General features: G+C 35.6%; 1 protein-coding gene across 6 annotated transcripts in view; it reads right to left on the bottom strand.

Annotated features, from left to right (window-relative positions):
* Nucleotides 1-4,555: 4,555 nt before the first annotated feature.
* MYO6 (myosin VI) overlaps nt 4,556-27,647 on the bottom strand; it is a 170,317-nt gene continuing 147,225 nt past the window's right edge. For 2 of the 6 annotated variants that reach the window (XM_049895893.1, XM_049895903.1), the window contains exons 29-37: nt 27,014-27,174; nt 24,458-24,484; nt 24,042-24,071; nt 21,267-21,305; nt 18,219-18,322; nt 17,156-17,287; nt 12,029-12,055; nt 9,448-9,666; nt 4,556-8,895 (exon numbers count right to left, since the gene is read on the bottom strand). In XM_049895893.1, coding sequence (XP_049751850.1) covers nt 8,696-8,895; nt 9,448-9,666; nt 12,029-12,055; nt 17,156-17,287; nt 18,219-18,322; nt 21,267-21,305; nt 24,042-24,071; nt 24,458-24,484; nt 27,014-27,174 — 939 coding nt within the window. In that variant the 3' untranslated portion in view covers nt 4,556-8,695. The remainder of the gene's footprint in view (nt 8,896-9,447; nt 9,667-12,028; nt 12,056-17,155; nt 17,288-18,218; nt 18,323-21,266; nt 21,306-24,041; nt 24,072-24,457; nt 24,485-27,013; nt 27,175-27,647) is intronic. The other 4 variants (XM_049895913.1, XM_049895921.1, XM_049895930.1 and 1 more) reach the window with 4 other exon arrangements.

The following is a 27,647-nucleotide window of genomic DNA, read 5'->3' as shown; positions in this document are numbered from 1 at the left end:
ATTTGTAATTAAGTAAATGATGGTACACAGTGATATTTTGGGGAGGTTTTAAGCATATGAAAGTATTTGTTATAACTATAGCCACATCACACTTTTACTCATGCTATATCTCAGATATGAAAAAGGGAAGGCTCCATTTTTTTTCTGTAAATAACTGTCCTAAACTCTCTTATGAGCCCTTTCCCCACTGAATAGCGGTGGAGATACTGGGCGGAGCGGGGGGGGGACATGTGTGGCAGGGTTGGAGAGTTAGTTCAATAGTTTTTAAAATTTCATCTGATCATTAATTTAAGCAATCACTTTAAAGTAACTCAGTTTCCTTGGAAAAGGGAGGCTCAGAGATTCTGTCCCCTTCCCTTCTCCACGATGGTACCTGGATATAGAGGTCGGGGTTGGGGTGGGGATCAGTGATGGCTCTCCTGGTCTTACCAGGTCCTTTGGCAAGTTCCTAGTTCCATATTTCCCTCACATTGTGATCTCTTGGTTCTGACCCCAGGCCTCTGCCCATCCACTGGTATTCTCAGAGCTTCTATCCTCCAAACCTCTCAACGAGAACATGTAGCAACCAAAAATGCTGCCTTACCAGGGGGAACAAGGAACTTGTTGCTCAGCCTCCTCAAACCATCTCTCTCTCCCTCTCCTCTGCTTTCTTCCCATCAAGTACTGGGATTGGTATAGGATTTTCCTCCTTCCTGTAATGAAACCCTCCTTCCCTCTTTCTGTGAAATTATAATGGACAGAATGTTGCAAGAAAGAAAACAGTTTACTGATAAGGGAACACATCAGAAGGTATCCCCCAAGTATTACACCCATTGTATAGTGTAAAGAGGAAAAAAGCAAGGTGCAAACTGTATATACACTATCATCAGAAAGTATATAGAGAGAAGAGCCTAGAATTATATACATTCAAATTTTAAATAAGTTTTGTTTTTAAATTATATGAACAAGATGCTATTATGGAGTTGCTTTTCAGCAACCACAACTCAGAACTTGAAAAATAATTCCACTTTTTTCTTATATATGTGATTTGTCAACTATTTTCTAATATTCCCAAACTCTTCTTATATATGTGATTTGTCAAATGCATTTCAACAGGTTGAAATCTTCACACTAATAATTTATATTCCTGTGACTGGGTATTTTAGTTTTATATAGATTCTTATAAAATACCTTATTTTGATTTCTAATAATAATCAGTAAAAGCATTTAGAAAAATATGTAGAAGATGATTCGTGAATACTGAGTAAATTCAGAAACCCCTAAACCTTCCTTCTCAGAGAAATGTTCCTTCCCATCCTAGATGTCTCTTTTAAAATACTCATCCATTCAAACGCCATTCAGTTTGTTTGAGTTTTATTTTGCATTGTTGAAAATAACTTATCTGTAACCAATATAGAGCCTATATAGAGTGTTTAAGAATAATTTTGGTGGGGGGGACCTTATCTTTAATGGTAAACATAGGCAATCATCAGCCAATGTCCATTCTGTCTGAGATCTATAGTGCTAGAAGTAAACAAGCACGTCAAAGCTTGCATTTGAAACCAGACTCAATATACAAATCAAGAAGGATAGTGAGACAATCCCACGAGATGCTACTCATAATCTCGTATAACCACATGCACATTAGAACGTGTGCCATTTTGATTTTCTGAAGCCAAGAAAATTGCAGAGCCAAAAACTGTTCACGCTAGCGTCATAAAATAACAACAGGACACAAGACCTGATATTGACCAAATGTCTGGGACAAAGCAAACATCAGCTACGTCCTGAAATACCAGATAGTATTAGGGACCATACTTCAAATGAAATTTTGTAGTGAATGAAAGAAAGTGACACTTTTCACAGCAGGAAGTAAACTTGAAGAACTTCATCTTCAAGACAGGAATGGTAAATAAATTTTAGTGTTGATTATTAGTGGCTACATGGATTATGTTGAAAGAGATTGGGAGGACACATTTCAATTCCATGAGGAAGAGCTCTGTAAGAGATTGTCTGCTTTGGTTGTTAGAAGGGAGCATAGTTATGTTCATTCACAGACTATTTGCCATCCCTGCCCCAAGAGATGGGGATCTAAATAACCTTAAACGTAAATAGGTTTAAGAAGAGAATATATTCCAAGTAAGTTACAAAGTTAAAAATATTTGAGGTGCATCTCCAACCCTTCAAAGATATCCTGAAGGGCAAGCATGTCCTCTTACCCCTGGAGGCACCAGCAGCGGTAATATTGGAATGAAACATTGGTTTGACATCATGTGGCATTTCTTAAGTTTTTTACAATTATTTACCTTCCAGATAATCAGGAAAAACATTCTGAATCACTGACTGCAGGACATGAAGAATTTAACCATCAAGATGGGGAAAGAAATTAAAATGTACAAAGTATCACTTAATCTATCTCAAGAGAGACTATCTGCTTTAAAAATTGTATCCACTTTCTCAACATCCAGAAAATATAAGCAGGAATATTCACTGGTCATCAGACTCTAGGTATATAGTTAACATTGACAACCAGCATCCACCATGTTTCACATATAAAAGACATTCAATATGGACCTGAGGACTGATAAATTCTGAAGATGCTTTTTAATCAAAACTCAAAATGCAATCAGTGAAAACATGTTTTGATAATTCTTGGGTATTTACTTTTTAAGTATGCTTAACAAATAGTCAAGGTGATAGTAAACCAGGTTTGCTTCTGGCTGCCCTTAAAATATTATTCACAGATTTATAACAAGTGCAATTTACTAATTGCTTTTGAGGACTGAGCAATATTTGGAAGGAAAGCTCTTCATTAGAATGTACATAAAAAATGATTATTTATGTAAGAAGATGTAGGTCTTTCTGAATGCATGAAATGTATCAATATGTAAACACTGTGGTGAGAGTATATATGCTCTACATTTCAACTTCTGTAGTATGAATTACCTTCAATTCTTTGACAGATTAGTTTTATGTAAGCAATTACTGCCTACATAGTAGATCATTTTGTTGACAATTTCTGAATTGTTCCTTGAAAAGAAAACGGAGATAATCAGATATACATACCAAAGAAAATCTAACTTTTCTTGTTAATGCCCAGGCAAAGCTACTTTAAAGGAAGACACTATATTGGGCGAAAAAGTGAGATTGTACTATAAGACATGATTGATTCGTTTTCTACCACAAGTGAATTGTCTTCATAATAACTTCATTAAAAACTTCCTCAGACTAACATTTGTGTATGTATACCTAGATTGGCATCAATGTAACTGATTGTTCAGTAAATGTTTAATGTTTTTAGGGAAAAATGAATCCCTCAGTATGCTTCGAATGTCATCGATTATCAAGTATATTTGCTGCAAAATTTAATTTCAATAAAAATGATAAATACCATATTCATAGATTTACAATAAAACGGGTCTGTTTTACTGCACAGTCTCTCGTTTTGTTTTACGGATTAAGATAAATGATTTCAAGAATGAAGACTTTAATGCTGCCAATAGATTGCAAAATTATTAAACATTGACAGTAACATTTAAGCTTTTCAACATCAAAAAAAAAAAATTCTTAACAATAGATACAAACTTTCGGGAAGCAGTATTCCCCTCTGGTTACAAACCCTTAAAAATTCAATCATGTTGGTCTCACAAATACATTGCTTTCACCCCTATTCCCACCTCAATCCTTAAGAGTGAAGAAATAAGATGTGGGACAAGGACTCCAAGTTAGGATATGATGACAAGTTGCCACAGACCTGAAAACGGTGGCACCCTCATATCCTTGAACTTTTCAGAGGAAAAACTGCTTGTTAGAAGCATGATGGGCCCACCTAAAGCACATGAAAAATTGAAAATCTACCACTACTACAGCCACATAATGTGCCCCATCCCCACCCCTTACACTTCAGTTGTGCTTCAACTACTGTAGGGAATGTTGTTTTTGGTGGAGAAAGAGTAGTTTAATACTCTATCTTCTCTGGGGAACAAGTGCCTCTCACTCTTTGGCTCACCCATCTTTGCACTGCTCCTTTCTAACAAGCAAGAAAAAAACTGGTGAGGTAAGACTGCCCAAGTCTCTGTCCACTCTCAGAAGACCCACCAGGATCATCTAGGTTCCAGGCAAGCAGCATGGAGTAGGCTGTGTAGACTAGCTTTATTGACAGCCTTTGGAAGGCCTCTCCATTGGGTCCCCTGTCTTTACATCCTATGTCTTCCCACAAACAGGGTTAGTAAGTGCTTGGAAAAAGGAAGCCAAGATTTGGCTTGCCTCTAATCTAGGCAATGAGTAGTTGTAGCTCATGCACAGTCCTTTCAGTTCCCTAGATGGAGATCATGTAAGAGTATGGGGCCAAAGCTCAAGGATGGTTCAATCACCTTGAGTGCCTCACCTCTTCCTATAGCTACCTAGCATCAGGCTTCCAGTTCTGGTGACTAGATGAAGTTTCAGGATCCCAGACCTCTGCACCTTACTCCATTTGAGACATGGCCAACAAGAGCAACATTTACAACTTTTTTGTTTACAACACCCTTTAACTATTAAAAGCACAAGATACAGGAAGAAGTTCAACATAGAAAGTATTTATTATTTGTATTTCCAGTACATCAGTAATTTAGGAAAGAATCAGATACACATTTTTAATGAGGAAAAATTAAGCAACAGTTGTAACGAGATGAATTTTTCAAAGTGAAAGGAAAACAACCAAGTAATATGCCTTATCTGGATTCTGAAGGTGAACTGAGATTCTGCATGTGTACACATCAGTATCGTGAGATTCTCCTTTTAAATGTGCACTGAGTTTTCTTGATTATCAACAGAAAAACTTCTGAAGCATCCAAACTTACTTCATACATTAAGTTAGCAAATGAAGAAAGAAGAATACATGAATTTGAACTTGATTTTATTCAAAGACCCAGTCCTGGCATGGTCAGGCTCTAACTCTGAAAGTGTTTCCACTTTACCCTTAATGAGGCTATGCACAGAAGGTCTACCTAGTGCTGGCCTTCTCCAGTTCTATATGCTGAGAACCAATACACCAGCTCTATCTTGACCCAAATTTTAATAACTACAGATTCTGCTCTTCTATTACATGTAATTCTTTAAAAATTAGCAAAGATCTAAGAGAGCTTTGGTGCCTAAAATCTTCAGTGTTTTCTAACCTGAGGGATGTAGTCTTCAAGGGCACATCACCTTTCTCTTCCACCTTAGCTATTAACAACTGCTCTCCCTGACTTGTCCTTATTCTCATTTTTGGATATCCCCTCCCCAGGGATGGAGTACCCAATAAGTAAGGTACACTGGGGCCTCATTGTGTTTACTTACAAATCCATAGTACGCAATGTCACATGATGTGGTGAAAAACAGGTACAGTGCAGTGCAGATAAGTAAACACAAGGAAGCCTGTGCGTACCTTGTTTACTGATTAATCCGCCCCTGCCCCTGCCCTTCTCTCCTTTGTTAGTTTATCTTCTGGGAGAAATTAAGACTCTCCATAATTGTTATTACTGATAAATAATATAAAAAACCTGTCACACCTTCTGAAGGCATAGAATGACAAAAGCAAAACCCTTTGCAAATTCTGAGGGCTGTTAAAATGTTTGCTTGTTTTATTTCTCAACATAGTTGGAACAAAGGCATTTGTATCTTCTTCATGATTCAGAACCAAATTAGTTGACCTTTGTGGATCTCTGTTCCCTCATCCATAAAAGGAGGTAGGTCTACCACTAACACTGTATTAATTGACTAACTGACTGATTCAGTAGTTATTCTGCTGATCCAAAGAACTCCTAACAAACTGTAGGTAAAGAAACCAAAGATCTACATATTTGGATCCCCTGAGAACCACAGTAATAACCTATGAATGAAAATATCTTTAAAGAAATCTCCAATTAATGAAACTCTACAGACAATAAATCCTCATTATTATTCTTGCCTATGCTTTTCTATTCCCTAGTTAAACTTCCACCGACACCACCTCTCTTCCACTTAAGATGATCTTTTCTTGGTTGCTTGCAAAACAAAAGGGTTTTGCTATGTTACTAGAAAGAATGAACTCTAAAAAGTCGTCATAGGAAGCTGAATGTGAGCAATAATAAAGTGCTCTTTGTGTCGGCTCATGCTTCTAGCATATCATTTTATCACTCCAACTTTACAACTAAGAAAAGTCAGTGTTCTCTGGCCGTATGTGCATTAGGGAAACTTCCTTCTCTCAGTGCATACCCATGGCTCACGATAACCCACTGCCGTTGACCCTATACAGATCTAAAATGTGTTAAAGGAATTAGAAATTACATCAATAATCGAATTAAATGTAAAAATATTTTGTCCTATTTTTAATATTTTATATATACCTACCTTTGCCAAAGAGTATAGTAAGGAAGGAACTGGTATTGCGGAAGACAAGCATTAAGAATTAAGGGCAGATTTCGCTGGTTAAAACTTGCAATTTTTATTCTTAATTAAAATGATTAATGAAAACATGAATTAATTTACTTATGATTCCTACAGTTTTCTCCTCGATCTTATAGGTGTCACTGTGACATAGTAATGCAGCATCTTGACAGCACTATATGTCCCTTAAAAGGTCGATGAGGTCCTCAGTTTCTCCAGCAATCAGACCTCTGAGTGTATGTATGTACATCTATTGTATGTAGGTTACTGAAAGTCTATTCGAATTAGGGCAATTCTCCTGGTAGCCAAAATTAACTCAGGTGACTATTTTAAATAGATCAAGTTCTAGGACAGCTGTGTAACATAATTAGAAACAAAATGGCTTGTGATTAACTATGATTTTATTAACTATTAGAGTCAAAAACTAAAAAAGATTTTTAACAATGCTTTGCTGTGGTATATTTCTTATGTCTTTTAAAATATTAAGTTTTCTGATTACAGTAGTTTTAATTTTTCCATCTAGTGGCTATTATTGTATCTAAGAGGTATATAAACAGTTTCTGAGAACAGTTAAAAAGGGACAAGTCATTAAAAATCAATTTGAATAATTTCTTCAAGGACAGTACTTGCAACTAGTTAGGAAACAAAACTAATTATTCCCTATCCTATACAATTAAAACACCGATTAAAGGCAAGAGATCAGAAGAGAGAGAACAGGTCATTTATTTCAATAACCAGACCTTGTGTCACCAACCACAGGGACCAAATGACCCCAGGGTGGGTCAATCCGGGCAGTAATACAGCCTTCAAAACATAATCACATTCACATACTCAATTGACAGCACAGACAGGACAGTGTGCTTTCCTAACAGAAGACAATCGTTTGCACAGTAGCATAATAAATAAACGCCTCTGCACTAAGACAGACACTATGAGGGAAACAGTTCTGAAAACAGTGTCTGTGGCTCACAACCACAAATCAGTTTGGAAATATCTTCCTAACTGAGGTATCCTTTCTAAGAAAAAAAAAATTACTGGGAATTCATTTCAAAGGTTAGGGTCTTTAAAAATCAGAAAAGCAAGGTGCAGAGAATAGTTTTATTTTCTAATTTTATTCTAAAATACAAACAAGACTTCTTAGGATTATGTCAACATAATTCCTTGATGCATTTTTGTCTCTCAATTCCTAATATGAAAGTCATAAATATTAGGCTTGAAACAGCTGACCTTTGATCAAAATTAACAGCACACAAAGAAAACGTGTTTTTGTTTTTTCTTTTTAGATTATCAGTTACACGAAACAAGCAATTATTAAGTACCTGGGCTTTTGAATTACGAAGCTTATAAAACAGCTCTACAATTACCAAAATCTCAAAGGCCAAAAAAGACAGTGGGAATTAAAAAATAATAATAAAAGATGTCTGAAGCACAACACTAAATCACATGAAACAACTTGGACAAGATTCTGACACAAAAATCGTAACTGAGATGAAGTTGAAAGAATATTTGAATTCGGCCCAGTTAAACCATGGTGCCACCAAAAATCTATTTCCTTTCCTAAATAAAACAAGTCATTTCAAAACTTTTAGGCCTTTAAAGTGTCTGAATTTCCTTTATTTGCCCATTATAAAAAGAACATTCTTATAGCAACAATGTGCTAGAAAAGAAAAACAAATCCGTGCAGGATACTGTAAGTACTCTTTATTACAGAGTACATCAAATACAGGAAGGCCCTTTCTAGAATTCTAGAACTTTTAGAATCACTTCACTCAAACTAAGACACAGTGAAGGAGGGAGAAAAAAAAAAAATCATAGTTTCCACCTTCAGGGGAAACGTCCATGAGTTTCTGAAAATGTGAGTAGAATGTGAGCAGCTTTTCAGACTAAAACATCAGTGCCTTGATCATTTCAAGTGCCTTAATTCTTGTAAAAAATTTAAGTCAATATTCCAGTTCCATGGTACTGTGCCATCCTTAAAAAGTGTAAGTAGTATGATTGTTTTAAAAAAATTCTCTTTTCCTAGAGAACAATTATGATGGCTGCACTTAAGGTAGTCTGTTGGAAAAGGATGAGAAATGTCAGAGTCTGTCCAAGTGTAACAAGTATTAGAATAATGAGAGATTTAAGAGTTAGAGCAGAAAATAATTTTTAGGTCCCAAACTCATTACCATAATTAACCTTAAGCAAATTAACAAAAACCCATCATTACTAAAATCTGTTCACTTTGTCTAAGTAATGCTAACATGATCATGGAGTGGTGAAATCTCTGGGGCACACACCCCTCAGAACCACCGTAAGGGCTCCCAGCTACAAGGTTAGTGTGCAACGTTTACTTTAACAGATTCTGCAGCATGGCCGTCGCGTACGTGGGCCTAGCCTGTCTGCTCTCAATCGCGTTCTGAAGATACTGGATGCCTCCGCAGCGTTCCCAAATTTCTTCAAACTGTCTTGGCAAAATCTCAGCACCACGCTTTCGAGTGAGGCCTGTCTCTTCAAGATTCAGCTCACACATCTCCATGTCATCCTTACCTGCGTATACGAGACGTCGGAAAATTACCATATCTCTTTTCAGTACCATTTCTTGTAACTTTATTCCTGAAATACTATCAATTTTCATAGATTTAGAGAAGCTCTTAGTTTGTAACTTTTAAGATTTTATTTTCTCCCTCTAAGATATATATCTGCTTAATAAATTCACTAGAGATAATCTGAATCTGCCTCCTACCCAGAAGGACCCTTTCAAAATTTACTAACACTGCAGTTAATCAAATTATTGGGGTTAATAAAAAAATTCCACATTCCCTCAAGCCATTAAAAATCAACTGATATAATTAATATGATGAAAAGTTTCTTAGGACGTAAACAAGTTTCTGTGTTCTTTACAAGGACACAATAAAATCCAAGCGATTTCACATTATAAATCAGTTAATCCTCAATTAACTGAAAATGTGATTTAACTGCAAAACTCCACCGCATCAATCCTGAAATTTAATGAACTATTACACATACACTAGAATGTTTCATTTGGAGGGTTTATAATCCATTTTTGTTTTATAATTTTTTCATGTGAATCATACACACCAGCCACAAGAAGGATGGGTGGCTTGTCAGGGTGGAGTTCCATCTGCCGGGCAATCCATGGTCCATCAAAATGAGCGTACCACCAGCCTTTTTTCTTACTCTGTGGGTCTTTGTACTGGTCTGCAGGGCGGATGAATGGGATGCGAAAGAAGCGCTGCTGTCGGTTCATTTCAATCTCCTGCTGCCTGGCAGGAAGCTGAGCCACTGGGTTCTGTTGAGCTATTATACAGAACAAGGGAAGTTACACTAGCAGCCCAAGGGAGGTAGCAAACAGCCTTTAATCCTAAAATGAACCAAGAAAATATTTCGAAAAAGGAAGAAGAGAGGTTCCTAACAGTAAATTTAAAACAAAATGTAAATGTTAACTGACTATAAATGAATACAATTTAGAGTGTGATTCTTTCCCTGGCATTGAAAACACACACACTCACTCACACACACACTCACTCACACACACACACACCAACCACCACCAACAACCCCTTAGCGGATTCCCATAAGTGCACAGTAGTAACCTAAAATAAACTCACGTGGTCGGAAGGAAAACTGGTATTATTTACTAGATTTATATGTTTCCTCCAAAGAGTTTATTCGAAGGTTGCAGCATAACATTTATTGGACTAATTACAGTAAAACAAAAAGAACAATAATTTCCAAAATACAAAGGATATAAATATTTATCAGTGTAACCACAGTTTCCACAAAAAGAAAACATATAAAATCTTTCATTTACCAAGTAATTTTGTTTTTTAAAATGGTCAACCTAATGTAAATGTCTTAATGCTATTTAGACAACTTAATGACCCCCAAAAAAAGATTGTAACAATAAGTGTGGCCTTCCCCTCAAAGATACTTACTTACTCTGAAATTAACTTTTTCTTGGAATAAAATCCACTGAAGTAAGTGGAAAGTGTATATTTGGTTCTCTTCACCAATAGAAAAGTCCTTGCTTTTCTGCTGGTACTGGGAAGTGCACTCATATCAAACTTTCTTCCATTGTTCAATTTTCATTACTGAATAGTTGGGTTTTTATTTTATCTGCAAATGTAAATATTTCCCTGGGGCAATGACTTTACATCTTTAGCAGCATATTTTTGTAAGCCTGTTAATACGATTTATACTCACAACTTTAAAAGTAGACCAACCATTTATTGGAGCTCAATTAAGAATCTCATTGTGAAAAGCTAAGTATGTCAATGAAAAATTATATAATATATCCAATATATGTCAATAATATTCACATGGCTTTTGTGACAATTTCCAAATACTGAAAGGATGAAAATACTCTTATTCTACTTTTTACATCAAGAAATAGCAAAAGCTTTATAGCAGCTGAATTTTTTTGCAAACCAGAGAAAGCAAAAAGCAGGTAGCAAAGCTACGCCCCTGAGAGAAAGACGCCCAGTTTTGTTAGTGACTTTAAAAAGCCCCATCACCTTTAGCATATTAACAGAGATGTGTCTAATTCTTTTGTTTCTGGCCCCTCACAGTGACTTAAAGTCTTTCCATTTCAAGTTTTAAAAAATTACCTACTTTGCAGACAAATACACTAACTCAAAAACGAAGATAATTCCAAAGGGTAAAAAAATAACCTTTCCCTCCCTCTTCAGTAGTGAATCCAAATTCAATGTCCACATGAGAGATAACTTACTATGATACTGATGGTCACCCATGATTTAATACTACTTTTTTTCTTTTATAATTTAAAGGTATATAGAAAATGACAGCCTCCTGTAACTAAATACATTGGGTAAGACTAAAAAACTAAAAGGAAAGTCTCTGACAGCTTTTTCTCCTGATGTGAGAACTGAAATTTTGTTGGGGAAGCTTGGAAACTAATATCCAACTGGGAAAGTACAAAAATAAAGACATTAAAAGCCTGACGCTAAACTTCTAAACTGTTTCACATCCAACTGAGCTGTCTTCAAAAGTGTGAAATAAGTTTCAAATGTAGCACTGTAAATTATAAGAAACAAAAAAGGCCCAACTAGTTGGTAATTAAATACACTATTATATCCAAATCATTACTGCTCAACTGATTGTAGAAGCAATTTACTATACATTAAAAATTAAGGTGGCTCAAACCTTTTCAATGATCAAAGAATGTGCACCATAGGAAGCTAGTAAAATTAACAGAATAATCTCCTCTCCCTATTATCATACAAAACTGAAATCTCTTTGAACAGAAATATGCTATCACGGTGTTTGAAAATAGTGTTTGCAACGAGTACCTAAAGTTAGTCTTTATTCTAAAAGATCAGCTGCTTTACTAAGAGGGTTTTGCTACAATAAGAATGATATGTAATCACAGTTTAAAATGCTAGTTATTTTTTAAAAGGAAGTAATTGATAAGACAATAGATTAGATTTTGTTTTGCATATATAAAAATATTTTGGAGAGTTTTAATGTGATCTAATAAAAGCAACGTCTCAAATTAAAATATATTTGAGTATAGATAAACCAACATTAATGCTCTACTCTTAAAATTGTAGCAAAACAGAATTTAATAGGCATTAGTACTTTATAAAGTATTTTTAACCCATCTTCCAGTTAGCTCATAAATTACCACCCTTTGACTTACGTGAACTGTTCAAAAATGGCGCAAAATCTGTGAACAAATATTTTATGTTGAAGAAAAGATAAAAATGCCAAAACTATTAAATGAGCATTGTTCTAATTTATAAAGCTTTCTCATCAACAGAGGTGATGCTGTAGGCTATCCAATCAATAAGCCAAAAACTCTCAAAATTAACTACAAGTAGGTGCTGCTTTCTGACTTTTTTAAAGCTATTTGATTATGTTTTTGATAATTCTGCATCATGCACACATGAATGGGATCAAAATTCTAAAGTTAAATTTCATTTCAAATTTTGTGACACAGTACCACCCAAAACAAAAACCCAACACAATGAGTTAATAATAGACATTATAACCAAACAAAAAAACTCATTTCGTCAATTCCGACCCACAGCAGCCCTAGAGGACAGAGTAAAATTGCCCCGTAGGGTTTCCAAGGAGCGCCTGGTGGATTCAAACTGGTTAGAAGCCATAGCTCTTAACCACTACGCCACCAGAGCTTATTAAAAAAAAAAAAAAATTTTTTTTTTTTTTTAGAGCTTATAAAAAAATATTACTAGAATTTTCATAGGAAAAAAAGGAAATAACTTCTAAATTCATCAGAAAACTATATTCTTTAGTCAAGAAAAAGCATTTGCTACTCTCATCATTCACACACACAGTATGTTTTAATCTCTTCAAATAGCTAAATCTTAAACTCAGAACGTTTTTATTTCAGAAACTATAAAAGTACTTTTCAACATCCTTGTGTTAAGCAACTAAATATTACATTTACTGGGTAATTGGTCACCTCCCAAAAAATTATTTCTGAAAATCTCTTTCTACAGTCAATGAAATGAGAACATGCTCAACCAGTAAAGCCAACAGGAAGAGGGTAGGAGGCTCCTTACTCATTATTACAAGAATTTACCGTGATTTGTCAATATAACAGTCAAAGTCGATAATACCAATTTATATTTTTGTTAATCTAAAGTTGTCATTATTTTATTTTCTCAAACATAATGAATTCTAGTCCTTCTAATTAACAGACTACACAGAAGTTCGTTTTAAAGGGTGATTAGCTGTCCCATTAGGAAGCAACCCAAGTATAGTTTTTTTTTTCTACTGAGCTATTCAGTTACCTTGATGCTTTTCACCTTTCTTTTTAGCTATACTCCTGTGTCAAAAAGAATTTTCTATGAAATAAATAAATAAATATAGAGAAAAACATGATAAGTACTTTCCAGAGTAGAGGTTACCTTTATCCTGAAAATGGTCCATAATCAAATTCTCTCAAGGCTCAATATATGTGTATTGTATGCAAAAACATGTGGATTGTGTTCACATATAAATCCTGAATTCCTTCATATACCTGGACGGAACTCTCAGGGAATTTTCTTTACCAACTCTTTTGTTCTTCCAAATAGTACATCAGGGTTGGAAACAATATACCAATCAGCAAGTTGAGCCAGGCAGTATTGCTCCTTTTTGGGGGAAGCTGGACGAGTAAGGTATCAAACTCTGATTTAAAAATACAACTAAATCCTTTGTATATGCATTAAACACTTGTGTGCCAAATATAACAGCATAATCTTTTTTTTAAAGAAATGCCATAATTCAGATAAATTTGAAATATTAGGTTGCACCATATGAAATGTCGGATTTTTTTTTTGAAGGCAATGTAAAAACATCAGAAATTGAGACAAAACAAATTTATTTAATCAAAATATGCTCCATTATGTTCAATTATCTTGTGCCAACATGATATTAAATTATATATCCCTCTTTTAAAAAACTTTTCATCTTTTCTGACTATAAACTGCTCAAATGCTTCAACTACAGCTTCTTGATTTGGGAATCTTTTATTAGGTATGAAGAGTTCCAAGTGTTTGAAAAGGTGGTAATCCATTGGGGAGATGTCAGGTGAGTACGGTGGGTACAGGAGAATCCCATGACCTAGCTCCGTTAATTTTCGAGGCATGGTTTGAGAAGTGTGTGGTTGTGCATCGTCATGCAACAGACCTGATCCATCTCTGGTGGACCAGTCTTGTCTGTTATGATCTCAATTTTCCAAGTATACAATCAATTTCCTAACAGTATGAGCTTGCACTGACTGCCCTTGTTGCAAAAAAGAATAATGGATTATGCCTTTTGCGAAGCACCATACAGTCACCGTAACCTTTTTTGCGTGCAGTGGTTGTTTTGGGTAATGTCTTGGAGACTGCTCTGCATCTAACCGTTGCCCAGATCATGTATTATCATCAAACAGTGTCCATTTCTCATCACAAGTACTGATACATTGCAAAAAAAAAAAAAAGGCTCATTTTTGTTGTTGATGAGTAGCACGGAGCACACCTCTAAACATCGCAGTTACTGATTTACCGTCAATTCACGTGAAACCCATTTGTCCAACTTTTTCACTTTTTTGAAAACACTCAAACAGTGGCAAACGGTCATAGGAGATATACTCCCAAGTCTGCTGCAAGACTTCTGTTGGTCGAGAGTTGCTTTCCACCAATTCTGTCAATCCATCTTCATTTATGACAGATTTTGGTTTTCCTCAAGGCTCATTTTGAAGGCTGTCTCCAGAGAGAAATTTGTGAAACCACGACTTATCATTCACTGGTTAGCAACACCCTCTCCAAATGACAAACTGATGTTATCCTCAGCCTCAGTTGCATTATTCCCTAATTTGAATGCATACCAAAAAAAGCAGTCATGATTGTTCAACAGCCACCCTATTATTGAAGGGTAAAAAAAATCAATGCTTACACAAGAATCACCTAGAAAATAAAGTCAATGACTACGAAAGCTAGCCTAGTAACACGAAATGATGTAACCTAACACCCACTTACTCTAACACGTCTAATCGGGATTCAAAAACAATTCCCCTCGAATCCAACATTTCATGTGGTACATCCTAATAGGACATATCACAAGTGGGTGAGCTAAAGGCTCCAATTAGCATATTACAGGTAAAAAATAATGATAGCTCATTGCCATTTTTACCAAACAAATGTAACTGTATTCTGAAACTCAGCACACAGATAGTGAACAGGTATTACAGAGGCAAATTTTTCAACTTGAGAAGAAAGCGGTGGTCACAAGATCAATATTTACAGGGTCCTCCACCCGCCAATTTTGAGACTGTCAAAACAGTCATGTGCTACATGATGTCCATTCAGGCAACAACCATACCTCCATGGTTCCAAAAGGTTTTTTTGTTTTGTTTTAAGGGAAAGCAGCTCTCCTTTTGTTTATTATTTCCCCCTAGTGGTTTTAAACACCCTAAACCCCCAGAGTGAAGGAGCAGCGGGGCTCCAGGGCACATCTCTATTCCTCAGCACCTCCTCCTTCTCCACCTCCTTCCCCTCCTCCTTGCTTCATTCACTAGTCCTGCAGTGGTTCACTCCCAGTGTAGGACAGGCACTGCCTGGGCTTCTCCCCTCCTGCCAGAGCAGTGGCAGGGTCGCCTGCAGTCCTGGGCACTCGTGGGGACACATGATCAGGAAGTGGCTGCACCAACAGGGCTGCACAGCCAGGGCTACCACCGCCAGCCACACTCCCAGAACCTGCACACCCCTTCTCCGTGGCCACCTCTCCATACCCCCCTCTCCGTGACCCACCGCCTGGTGCCTCAGTCTGTGCAAAGTCCCAATCCGGGTGCCAGCACAGGCCCCACTCAGCTGGTGGCTGCATGCCAGGCAAGGCTGGCCTCCTGTATCCAGTGGAGACAGCCCCTGGGCTTTGTCTAGCTGGCTCCCATAAGGTTTAATATAATAGGCTTTAAGGAGATTTAACTATGGATTTTACCAGGACTGCCTGTATATAAAACAGTGTTCGCACAACGCCCAAATCACATAACATCCTGTTTCACAAAATGTATCATGGAGGTTAAGTGACCTATGACTATGTGTCAATATGCCCCTCCACACTGTTATAGTCTGACTAATCGCTGGCATTAAATCTCCCTTATTAATAATAATATTTTCCTTACTCAATCTACTCTTTTCAACAACTTAAAAACACTTTTGTTCAAACATTATCTACCTGAGAAGTAGTAAAAGAAACAAAAATTAACTAAGAGTTATTTTCTAACAACTCGGATCATGCATTGCTAAACTGTACTGTCGAGTGTTGAGACTATATCCCTTAAACAACAAAGACATTAAATCTACTGTCACCTTGATGTCAACCAGAATTAATATGCTTAAAAGTAGCAGGTTGAACAAATCAAATTCTAATTCTTGCTTTTAAGATTGAAAATTACTACTCATACGTCACAGGTTATTTTCAACCGATGTTGAAGCTAGTGCATGCTTCTCCTAGGTTGTGGCTATCCTGCTCCATATTCCAATTTCAAGTATACCACTTTGCTTTTTTCATCACTAAGTAACAAAATCCATTTTAGGGTCCCAGTCAGAAATTCAGGTCTTGGCCTAGACAAACCTCTAGTCTGAACCAAAGAGATATTTTTTACTCTTTCATTGTCACAATATTGTAAAATAACGTTTGCAGTAAACATTCTTCTTTGTTTAAACAAAGGAATTAGAATTTTAATGGCAAACACATAAACCAATTCTTTTCTTCTTCTGGGAGGGAGAGGAAGGTACTTATGTCTACATATAAAAGAGATAATAACACTTGGGTATTTCAGGGAAACAACTCTAAAAACTGAGCCACATTTTTTAAAAAATTAAGAAAAAATTTTAAAAAGATCTTTTTTGGCAAGTGTAAAAATAATTCATTTTCATATATAAAATTCATTTCACCTGTAAAGTAGAAGATTCATAGTAATCTTTACATTTTCACATGTCATCTTTATGTATGGGTGTATACATGATAAAAGTATGTGTTCACAGCCATACTGCATAACCTCTTCAGTAGATAAGAAAATTCTTACCTCTAGAATTTATTTTAACAAATAAATTCAGCATTTCTAAGCTGATACAGCATATTCTATTGAATATTTAAATACATATTCAATAGAAATAATATTTATAAAAGACTGGTCATTATACTCGTGTTAGGTTCAGTGAGTCACAGTTCTACAGTAAGAGAAAATTTATGTGGGTGTTTTACCCAAATGTCTTATTATATGCATTTATGTACATACACTTTGGAACATTTAAAAATACAGATTTGTTTTTACCATAGTCAGTAACAGACTTTGGGGCACGTTGCTCTGTTTCAGTATTTCTCTTCTTGTTCTTGGATTTCCAAGCATGATACACTTTTAGTCTCCTGTGAAATTCCTCTCGGCAAGCTGCCAGGAGCTCAATATCTATCAAGTAAATAGAAAGAGCCAAAAAAAAAAAAAAAAAAATCACCATTTTAACTAAATCATCTTACCTTAATTATCCTGTGGCATAAATGTTTTTATTTTTAAATAGTATAAAGTCAAAGGTACATTAATTGTTGATAGAGACGAACTTTGTGTGGTAGCATTATCTTTATATTTATAGGGCACTTTCTTATACTTTATTACTATCTTACATAATTTGCTCCACACAAAAACCTTGGACCAAATAGTTTTTTTTATAGATAAGGAAAGTGAAAGAGGGGTTAAGTGACTTGTCCAAGGCCACAAGGCCTTCACAATAGAATAAAAAGTCACTGTGCTCAATTACAAGTTATAGCTACATGCAACACATCTTTTTTATTGTTGCTGTTGTCTGTAATTATGTTGATACATTCAGTGAGGGAGGAAAAAACAGTGAGGAATTCGGTACAACTATGACACCTAAGTTCCTGGTCGTAGCATGCTGAATTCAAACAAGAAAACAATTACATGGGATCCTCTGGATATGATATTTTACTCTAATTGTTCTCTTAGAAGAAAAATAGCTTTACAAAGAAAGGACTCCCACAGTCTGTTGTTCCTTTGCATTCATGGATCAAAATATTCAGATATTAAATATTTAACTATTATGAATAACACTAGAAGAGCCAGTCATTAATATAACCCAAACCATAATTTGTCTTCGCTCTTCCCCTCCAACCTATGCAAGAAATAGGCAAAATACATTTAACAAGCGTATCTCTCTTTTAACTTTGTGAATAAGCTAGGTCTTCATTTAAAGGGGAGAGTAACAAAGAGACTAGCTTAAGCTAATTTATACAACAACAACTAAAACAAAATAGCACTCCAATCCAGGTATCTGCTTCATCCGCTATGGAGCCCTCCCCCGCTGTAATCCTCTCCATACACTTACCACAAGACGTATTAATGGTATCACGTAGCTCTGCATATTTCCATTTACTAAGGTCATGTTTCTTGGTACCAGCAGCTGCCTTGGTGGCTTGTACAGCAGGACCTCTGTAATTATTATATATTTTTTACTATTTAAACTAGAAAAATGAATGTAATGTTGACTACAGAGGCAGAAAAGTGAGCATAAATTTGAGAAATGAAAATAACTACTAGAAAAACACTTAATCATTTCTGTACCCTCAACAGATGAGATTAAAGAACGGTATACTAAAAGATGGCCAGGTGTAAATTAAAATTTTCCAGCACTCCTTTTAACAGCCATGTTAGGTTTTAAATGAGAACTTTTGATTCCAATATTCTATACCATGGACTTCCCCCAGACTCCAATTTAAATGTTATTTACTGATGCTGATGGATATATGAACATCCGAAGTTAAAAAATACATTTAGATATATTTCTCAAAATCAAAAAAGAAATGCTCAACATACTTGGAAGATCACTAGAAGCACATTAATGGTTTACGAGCCACCAGGCCACACAGCACAACCATCTGGAGAGCCCAGTGAAAGCTACAGATGGCCAACCTCCACCCATGTCTACTGGCTCAGAGTCTTCTGGGCACCCAGATGTTTGCAGGGTCCACAGATGAGTCATTAAAGGTAGGCTAAAAGAGCTACTGGAAACCTAAAACTCCTGACTTTTTAACCTCACTGTGAAAGAACACTTAGAAAAGTTATATAAGCAGATAATAACCACACGCTCACAGCTAGTGAGTAACGATATGACCACAGGGAGCAGTTTTAGGTCAGGAGGCAGAAACAGAAATTTCAAAGAGCGTAAGTGGTGTATCTTGTCCCATTTAAGTAGGAACAGTTGTGTGGGTGAAAAGGAAAGAAAATCTAAAGCACACACTGAAGTGGAATGAACTCAACTGTTTTACAACAGTGCTACTCAGGGCTTAAGGCTTGTTTTTATATATATAAGCTGAGATCCTTATTTGGCGAATATGGTAACAACTTCTTTTCTGTAACACTGAACATTATTTTCCAACAAAAGATTATGCTCTCACATATAAGACACTCAATGAATAAGCTGCAAACAGATTTTTAAACTCAACACCAACAAAGGAAGAATCGAAACACCACATTTCAAGATATGAAAAGAAGATGATACAAATATTTAAAGAATTAAATAACTAAAATATTGCTTCTCAGTTATCACACAAGGAATTTCTCCTTTATCATCTGCTTACTACTTGGAAAACTTTCTCTCATAGAGGGAGAAGGTAAAATATCTGAAAATGAGCTCATTTATACACAGACTTTCTCATCATTTTACGTTTTGAAAGAAATAAGTAATCCTGGCAAACTATCAAAACACAGACATTTAATGAGACACACGTTACCGAAAAACTTTGTTCCTAAAGTGAAACCATTCCTTCAATATTAAGCCTAACAATGAAACAAATAAGGTGTCTTCGAATCTTTGAAAGGCCTATTTATGCCTTCATTTTAGAGAATTAAAAAAATAGCATACTTCACCTTCCACCCACTGCCGTTGAGTCGATTCCAACTCATAGCGACCCTATAAGACACAGTAGAGCTGCCCCATAGAGTTTCCAAGGAGCACCTGGCAGATTCGAACTGCCGACCTTTTGGTTAGCAGCCGTAGCACTTAACCACTATGCCACCAGGGTTTCCTACTTCACCTTATGAACTTAAAAAGTGTCAGACATGGTTGTTGTTAGTCACATATAAGACTGGCTAAAGAATGATGTGTGGCCATTAGTCCTTCCTGCATTTTTACGGTTAAAATCTGTTTTAGGTTTATTGCATAACCTACACTTTTCATAAGCTTGAGGCTAGCCATTTTCCATGTAGCTTTTTGTTCTTGTTTTGCTCAAAAAGTGCCAGCTGTGTGTCAGCAAGGTCTCTCTGTTACCCTTAACAATAAATTATGCTTTAACATTTATTCAATACTCTCTTTTTTTCTCTCCTGCATCCCTAAACCACTATTCAATAAACAAAAAATTTTTTCTAGCACTTCCAGGAGTCTTTTCTAAGAGAGTAGCTGAAAATTATTATAGCTTTTCTCTTCTTTTGAAAAAGAAAAGTTAATTTACATTATATGCAGTTTTATAGATTGGCAGAATATACATGTGTTCTGATACTTTTAAAAAATAGCAATGAATTCAAATTATTATTTCTTAAAATACAGTCTTGATATTAACTTTTCATTCATATCACTTCAAACAAAAATACATTTGCTAAAAAACATATGCAGCATCCTAGGAAGTACATGAATGCAATGCACTTAAACGCATTTTTCCCCCACGTCTAAGTTATTAAAATAGTAAAATAAAGATGCAATTTACTGATTACTTAGATTGGTTATAAAGGCAATCATGTAAATGACAGGATAAGGTAGTAGCAAAATTAACTTCTGATTTTTAAAAACATATTAATTTAATATTTTAATTAATTTTGCAACTTTAAAATCAGCAGTTAAAATTGTTATTGATTCATATCCATTTATAGAGGTAATGGACCAGATCCTGCTGGGGTTGTATTATTCCTTGGAGGCTCATTTTACACCAGTGGTTTTTAAACTGTGTGCTTTGATGCAGAGCCCCTCAGGATCTACACTCTTCCTCTTCATCCCCTTCAACTAGGCACAGAGGTTCCCAAACCAGGGTCAATACCAACCCTAGGGGGGGAGTTTCAAAATACTCATTTTGTCACAATTCAAGAGAAGGTCCCTTGACATGAGATTGAGTTGGTGGGGCCAGTGATAATCAGGATAGTACCACGAACAAGGAATTTCCCATCCAAAAGGTTAACGGTATTCCCATTGAGAAACACTGATTCAGAGGACAATGTTTATCTTTTTCTGTTTGGGGAGGGATGAAAGGGGAATATTTTTCATACAGAACATTTACACGAAAGGAGTAGACTATTCATATATCAGGTTCTGGTCCAAGTAATCAAAAGTGATTTAAAAATATGATTTTGAGGTGTTCATTTATCTCCCAAATTACACTTAACTAACCTACTCAAAATTTCTGACATTTCTTTGGCCATTTGTTCCCTATTAAAAAAATAACAACATATCATGGTTACATAGATTACTTAAAAGAGCATCTTCAGTAGGATTATTGACTTATTAACCATTTACAATTATTTTACTCTGTAAAATCAATAATATAAAATACAGCAAAATTTTTGTTTAAATCCAGTTGAAGTTATTTGAACATGTCCCCATTTTAGCAGCAAGGAGCTTTTAGATAAAATCTCATGAGCGCCATGCTTATGTAGTATTTTTATGTATAGAATATAAATAGCATTTTCTAATTGCATACGGGAAAGTAGGCAGTGTACACATTCTATACAAGGATTTTTGAACTGGAGTTGCTTAATAAATATTAATTAGACAAGGCATAAAGGTGATAAACCAAGCTGATGTATTTTACAGTGTCAAGAGTTTAAATAAGACTGATAAATTCAAAGCTGTAACATTCTAAATCAAAGCATGCTTTAAAAAAAAAAAAGTACACGATGTTCTTGTTAAATTAAATATCTGAAGCATTCTGACCTTGCAAGCCACATTTCCCAAAGGCAAAAACTTATTTTTCTTTTATTGCCCAAGAGAGTATAACTTTTCTCAATATTTGTTTAATTCTCTGGAATATACTCGAAGTTTCATTATTCATCAACACTTCATTAACTTCATTATTTTATTTTCCTGCCCTTTGCTCTCTTCCTTCCGTAATTAATTATTTTCTTACTTATTCTATTCCTCTGAGTCTGGTAACCTCAATACCTTACAAATCAGTAAAAATCCTAAGAAAAGAAAGATGGGTATGTTTGCTTTTTTTTTTTTATATCATAGTTTCCTGGATGCCTGCCACCAGCTGGGACCCTGACTATCAAGGAGGGGAGGGCTCCTGTATGCCAATGTCCTTGTAACCAACATTGGCTACAATCGGGTACTGATGTAGGTCTATCCAAGCAAACACACAGAGGAAAAGTAATATTTCAAAACTATTGATTGTGGACAACACACACAAAATAAAATATAATTGAATAAAAACTATCTTTTGATAACAAGTCCATCAATCTCTCTTTAAACTTGCAGTTTCTCAGAATTTTGTAATTTCCAAACTCAGGGTAATTGTGATCAATATTTTTAATTCTAGCATCACCTCTCCTCACAATTTCTGTCCCAGTATCCGAGAGAATCTCTGTTTTTACCATCTCTTTCTCCCGGAGGCTCCTCTATTTCTTTTCCCACAGCAGGTTTCAAGGAATCCCTAGCCTTTCAGAGCATTTTCCACTTGGTCTGCTGACCTCACACAGAATTCTCCTTCTGCCCAGACACTACACTGGATGACAATCGCTACGGATTCAACACTCCACCTGATCCTATGTTACTGCACTAGGCACTACACCAAACACATTGGATAGAAATGGTTCATGCCTCCAGATGCTATTTTCTTTTTCTGATTTTACCAAACTATATTCAAATGCTCACAATTTTACCTTAAATATGAGTTGCAAGGTTTATTTTAATTAATTTCTATTTAGTTCAAGCTTAAATGGTAACTACATAGCAGGTGTTCTTATGGAGGGCAATGGTGCCCCCGGGAAACATGATGGTGGCATGACGGTCACAACAATGCTGTAAAAGTGCACTTCTGGCATTTGCTGAGGTTGAGCAGAGATGCCAGGTGTTCTGTACAAGAAAGAACTGTCCCATGTCCCACATGACTTCACCATGTCCACCAGATATACAGGTGAAATATGTATATACATAATGTTTACATGTAAACAAAGCCTTACAAGTACTTTTTTTTTTTTGCATGGTTTTAATATTCACAGAATTTTTCTAGGAATGTAACTACTGTTTAATTGAGAAGAGGCCGTATGTTGCTTCATTCAAAACTTTACAAAGGATTGTTCATAATTTCATGACATTTGAGTAAATAATACAACAGGAGCGTATCAATCTGCATTTGTAGTTGTCAAATTCATGGTGAGTCTATGTATAAATAAAAGCATCTGATTAATTATGTCTTCTTCTGTGGTTGTGCATAAGCACTTTCATATTAAAATAGATATTATTATAAATTTATATACTTTCAGTTCTCCTCTACATGTATTATTTGGAGGGGAGATTATTTATGTAGGTCCTATCATTTTTAAAACATTTGTTATTGATATTGGGAACTATGGAGTCTAGAACCATTGCTAAAAAGTAGCAGTTGAGGCCCTTAAAGCTGTTAAAAATCAGGTTTTATATGTACTACAAATATTACTTGGATTCCCTTTCTACGGGGAGATTTTTATAATAAAAAGATACTTTAGTGTCAAATTTAGTATTACATTTATAACTTACGATTATGACATAGTTTGGATATTAGTAGAATGAAATATCATATATTAAGAACTAAGCTTCTATTACTCAAACATTTTAAGTACTTTATTTATTCTTATTCATATCCTCATACCTGCTTCAATAAAGGTGTGTAAGGTAAGGAATAACTAAAAACACATAGAAGATAATGAGTGTTGAAGTTTAAACAAAGTTAGAAAACACAAAGAAGGAAACCAAATCATGAATGATTGTGACTGAATGCTATACAGGAGCATTAAACATTTGCCTTGGCCAAGAAAATAATGAGTTATATCCTTCTCTTTATCAAATAAAGGAAATAATTTAAATTTTACTTCAATGAGGAAACTAATTCTCCTACAAAAGCATCCCCATCCTATTTTAAAAAGTTCAAAAGACGAAATGAAGTTTTAAAAGAGGGAAATGACATACGGTGTCATTTTGGGTCTTGCTCCATCATTTCTGTGAAAAGAATATATTGTAATTAAAACCATAAACTCTGAATTGTGAAAATTTTTATTGTAAAAATTTGTGTTTCAATTTCGTAACTTACTGATTTTAAAACTCCACTAATCAAGTATAAGGTAAGAATTTTATATATTTTTAAATCTTTATTAAAAATGATTAGGAAAGAATGAATTAAAGGGGTTCAATTCAATGAAAATTAAAGGAAAATATTATATCTAGGTTAGTAAATTCGTATGTAGTGAGATTTTGAACAACAGAATCTGGAAATTACTTTATAATTTTAAGTAATTTGAAATCCTTACTTTGCATAAAGGATCATATGTATAATTGATTGAGATTACATTTTAAAACAGACTATATATGTGGAAAACAATTCTTACTTAGAAATTACTGGATGGGAATCCAAGCTGAAAAAGTAACTTAAAATTGTTTACTGCAGCAGAATCCATATAAATATTTACTTTTTAATCCATCAAAGAACCCAAGAACAACATTTTAATGCTACATGTTAAGAACAGGTTTACTTAGAGAGTTCTAACTAATAAACAGTTATAGAAAAAATTTAGTGCTAACAAAGGTAAAATAAGCATTTTGAAATGTTTAGTTACAGCCCACTAAAGTAAGACAAAATTATCAAGCACGGAAAATCTGTATAGAACATTACCCATAACGAAGTGCTAAAGCTTGTAGTGCTGTTCCTGTCAGCTGCTGTTGGGTTGATTCTGACTCATGACAACCCCATATGTACAGAGTATAAAATAACCACTAGGTTCAAAAGGGAAGGAACTCACGAGGACATGAAGGGCCAGGGAAAGCTTTGTGAAGATTTAAACAGGCATTCCAGAGGAGGGGAACACATCCCTAGACTGTACCACAGGAGAGCAAAAACTCTTCTGCCTCTCAAGGTCTTAACGGCGAGAATGGTTCCTAATTACTTAGCAGTGGGCCGTTAGGTAGTTAATTCTGCTTAGCTTAAATCACAGATACTTATCATTTATATTAAAGGTCCTAAATGGTCCACGCTTTCTCAGAGACCACCTACCCCAGGAGAAGTGCACCTTTCTGAAGATGGAAGGAGTCTACATATGAGCCAGTATCTTGTACATACCATATGGAATGACACTGGGTACAGCTTAATATTTCAGATTTTTAAACATAAAATTTGGTCATACGAGTACTAAGAATGACTCCATCGATGAGCCCCTTAGAAATGAACTTCAGTCATAATAAAGCCAGCTCTGTCGACTGCAGTACTTCCTCACAGACACTAAGAATAGCAGCTATAAAAGCTTGGTTTGTTTAACAACCTGGAATAGTCACCCTTGTCAGAAGATACACAAAGGCTCCCAGCCATTCTGACATAACACAGGAGGGAGGAATGGAACAGCAGTGAGCTGAGTCTACAGTTACGAAGCCCATAGCCAGGTGAAAATATTTTAATTATAGTGAAATGCTAATAAAAGGCCAAATATTGGACTCCAGTCCAAAAATTTGAGAATTATTATAATGTCTTATATTTGTATAGGCCTACTCAGTTTATTTGGGGTTGCCATGAGTCGGAATCAGCTTGAAGGCAACTAACAACAATTCTGCTGATTTTCCATATATTTTCATATACAAGTCAGACTCCAGAGTTCCCCTATACAATACTTATCACAAAAAAAAAATTTGAGGGCAACCTACGATACCCTTTTTTCTTTCCGATCTTTATTTTCATGAAAATCAAATCTAACCACTGTTCTGCAATTAGAACCCGTTTTTCCTTTCACAAGGAAATAGCTCCATCTAGTGGCTGTGCGTCAATTATATTTTGTCATAAACTAAAAACCAAAAAAAAAAAAAACCCAAACTTGTTGCCCTCAAGTTGAATCCAACTCATAGGGACCCTATCCAAAAAAAAAAAAAAGAAACCCACTGCCATCGAGTCAATTCTGACTCATAGCAACCCTACAGAACAGAGTACAACTGCCCCATAGGGTTTCCAAGGAAAGGCTAGTGGATTCGAAACGCCGACTTTTGGTTAGCAGCTGAGATCTTAACCACTGCACCACCAAGGCTCCTTAATAATTGGGCAATAAGTAAAAAAGAAACTTCTAGAATAAAAATTTGCTTTGTGCTCTTAAAATCTGAAAAGCATAGTTACAGGTATTTATGAGTCTCTCAGTATACACAGACAATATATATACATATCCACATACAAAGGGATCCTACAGACTAGTTTTCCTTTGTTTTTGCAGTGTGTACGTAAGTAAATAATTAACTAATACATCTACATTCTAAATTTTTTTAATGAACCAGATATATCAAAACCTTCTTGTAACTTTTAATATGAACTCCAGAGTCATCCACACGCCACTAAAATGCAGTATTTAGAGACAAGTGAGAAACTAGAGGAGACAAAATACTTCAGTGTGACTAATCGTTCTTCTTGGGAAGGGAAACTCAATTTATTCTAAGACATTGTGAGACACGGGATGATAAACTTCTCCTCATTCCAAGTGTTAGGCTGTATAATAAAGATATTTTAAAAAACCTTTGCATTAGGAAAATAATAAAGTCTAACCTCAAATATATTAAACTGAATTATAATATATTCATTAATTCCTATGCTATTGTATAAAGCTAATTTAGAAATTAGCCTTCAACCCAATATAATACTCTGACAATTTCAGGGCAAAATTTGAGATGTTTTCCAAACAAAGTGCTCACGAACTGAAATATCACAGCTTCATTTTTCAACAGTTTAACAATTCAATGGAAAATCAATTGTTTCGGATACACAAGTGGGTAAAAATAATTTTAAATATCTTTACTTAAAATGTATGAGGACCTGAGGAGTATGATTTTCTATCTTCCTTTTACATGGAAATGAGCAGCAGAGAGGTGAGGAAACGCCAAAGCAGAGGTCGCGGCACCCCACCCAAGGACCCCAGTACCTCCGGAGCGCGGGGTCGGCCTGAGCCTCGTCAGTGATAAGCTCCGCTTCGCTCTGGGCGATCCTCAGCGCCAGCTCCCGGTCCCGGCGCTCCTGCTCCAGAACCGCCTGCTGCTGAGACTCCTCCTCCCGCTGTCTGGCCAGCTGCGCCTCCACTTCAGCCTGCCAAGGACAGCCAGTTTTACCATGAGGTCTCCACTTGCTTACATGATCATCCCAGTTATTGTTAAAATAAAGGGCAACTGTTCCATGCAAGTTCTTTACTGAGGAATATATACTGTTCAGCCACAAGTATCTTCAGTTTCTATTCTCTTCTGTATTTTTAAGATTCATGCTGCAAACACATCTCCATCTTTCCTCTCTTTGCCAACACCAAGAGAAGGTAGAGGGACCACCATTCTAAAGAGTATCCCAAGTATCACAAGCATTCTAGGTACAACTAAAACAGACTAGAAAGAAAGGCCTGCCAATCTACTTCAAAAAACTAACCCATGGGAATTTTATGAATCACAGAATATTGTCTGATATAGTGCTGGAAGGTAAGCCCCCTAGGCTGTAAGGCACTCAAAATACACCATGGTTGCAACAATGTACTCAAACACACCTATAAACATGAAGATGGCACAGGACCAGGC

Source organism: Elephas maximus, chromosome 1, assembly GCF_024166365.1.
Source record: "Elephas maximus indicus isolate mEleMax1 chromosome 1, mEleMax1 primary haplotype, whole genome shotgun sequence".
In the NCBI taxonomy this organism is placed as follows: Eukaryota; Metazoa; Chordata; class Mammalia; order Proboscidea; family Elephantidae; genus Elephas; species Elephas maximus.
Note: the sequence above shows the minus strand (reverse complement) of the source record. Positions and strands in the feature narration are given on the sequence as shown.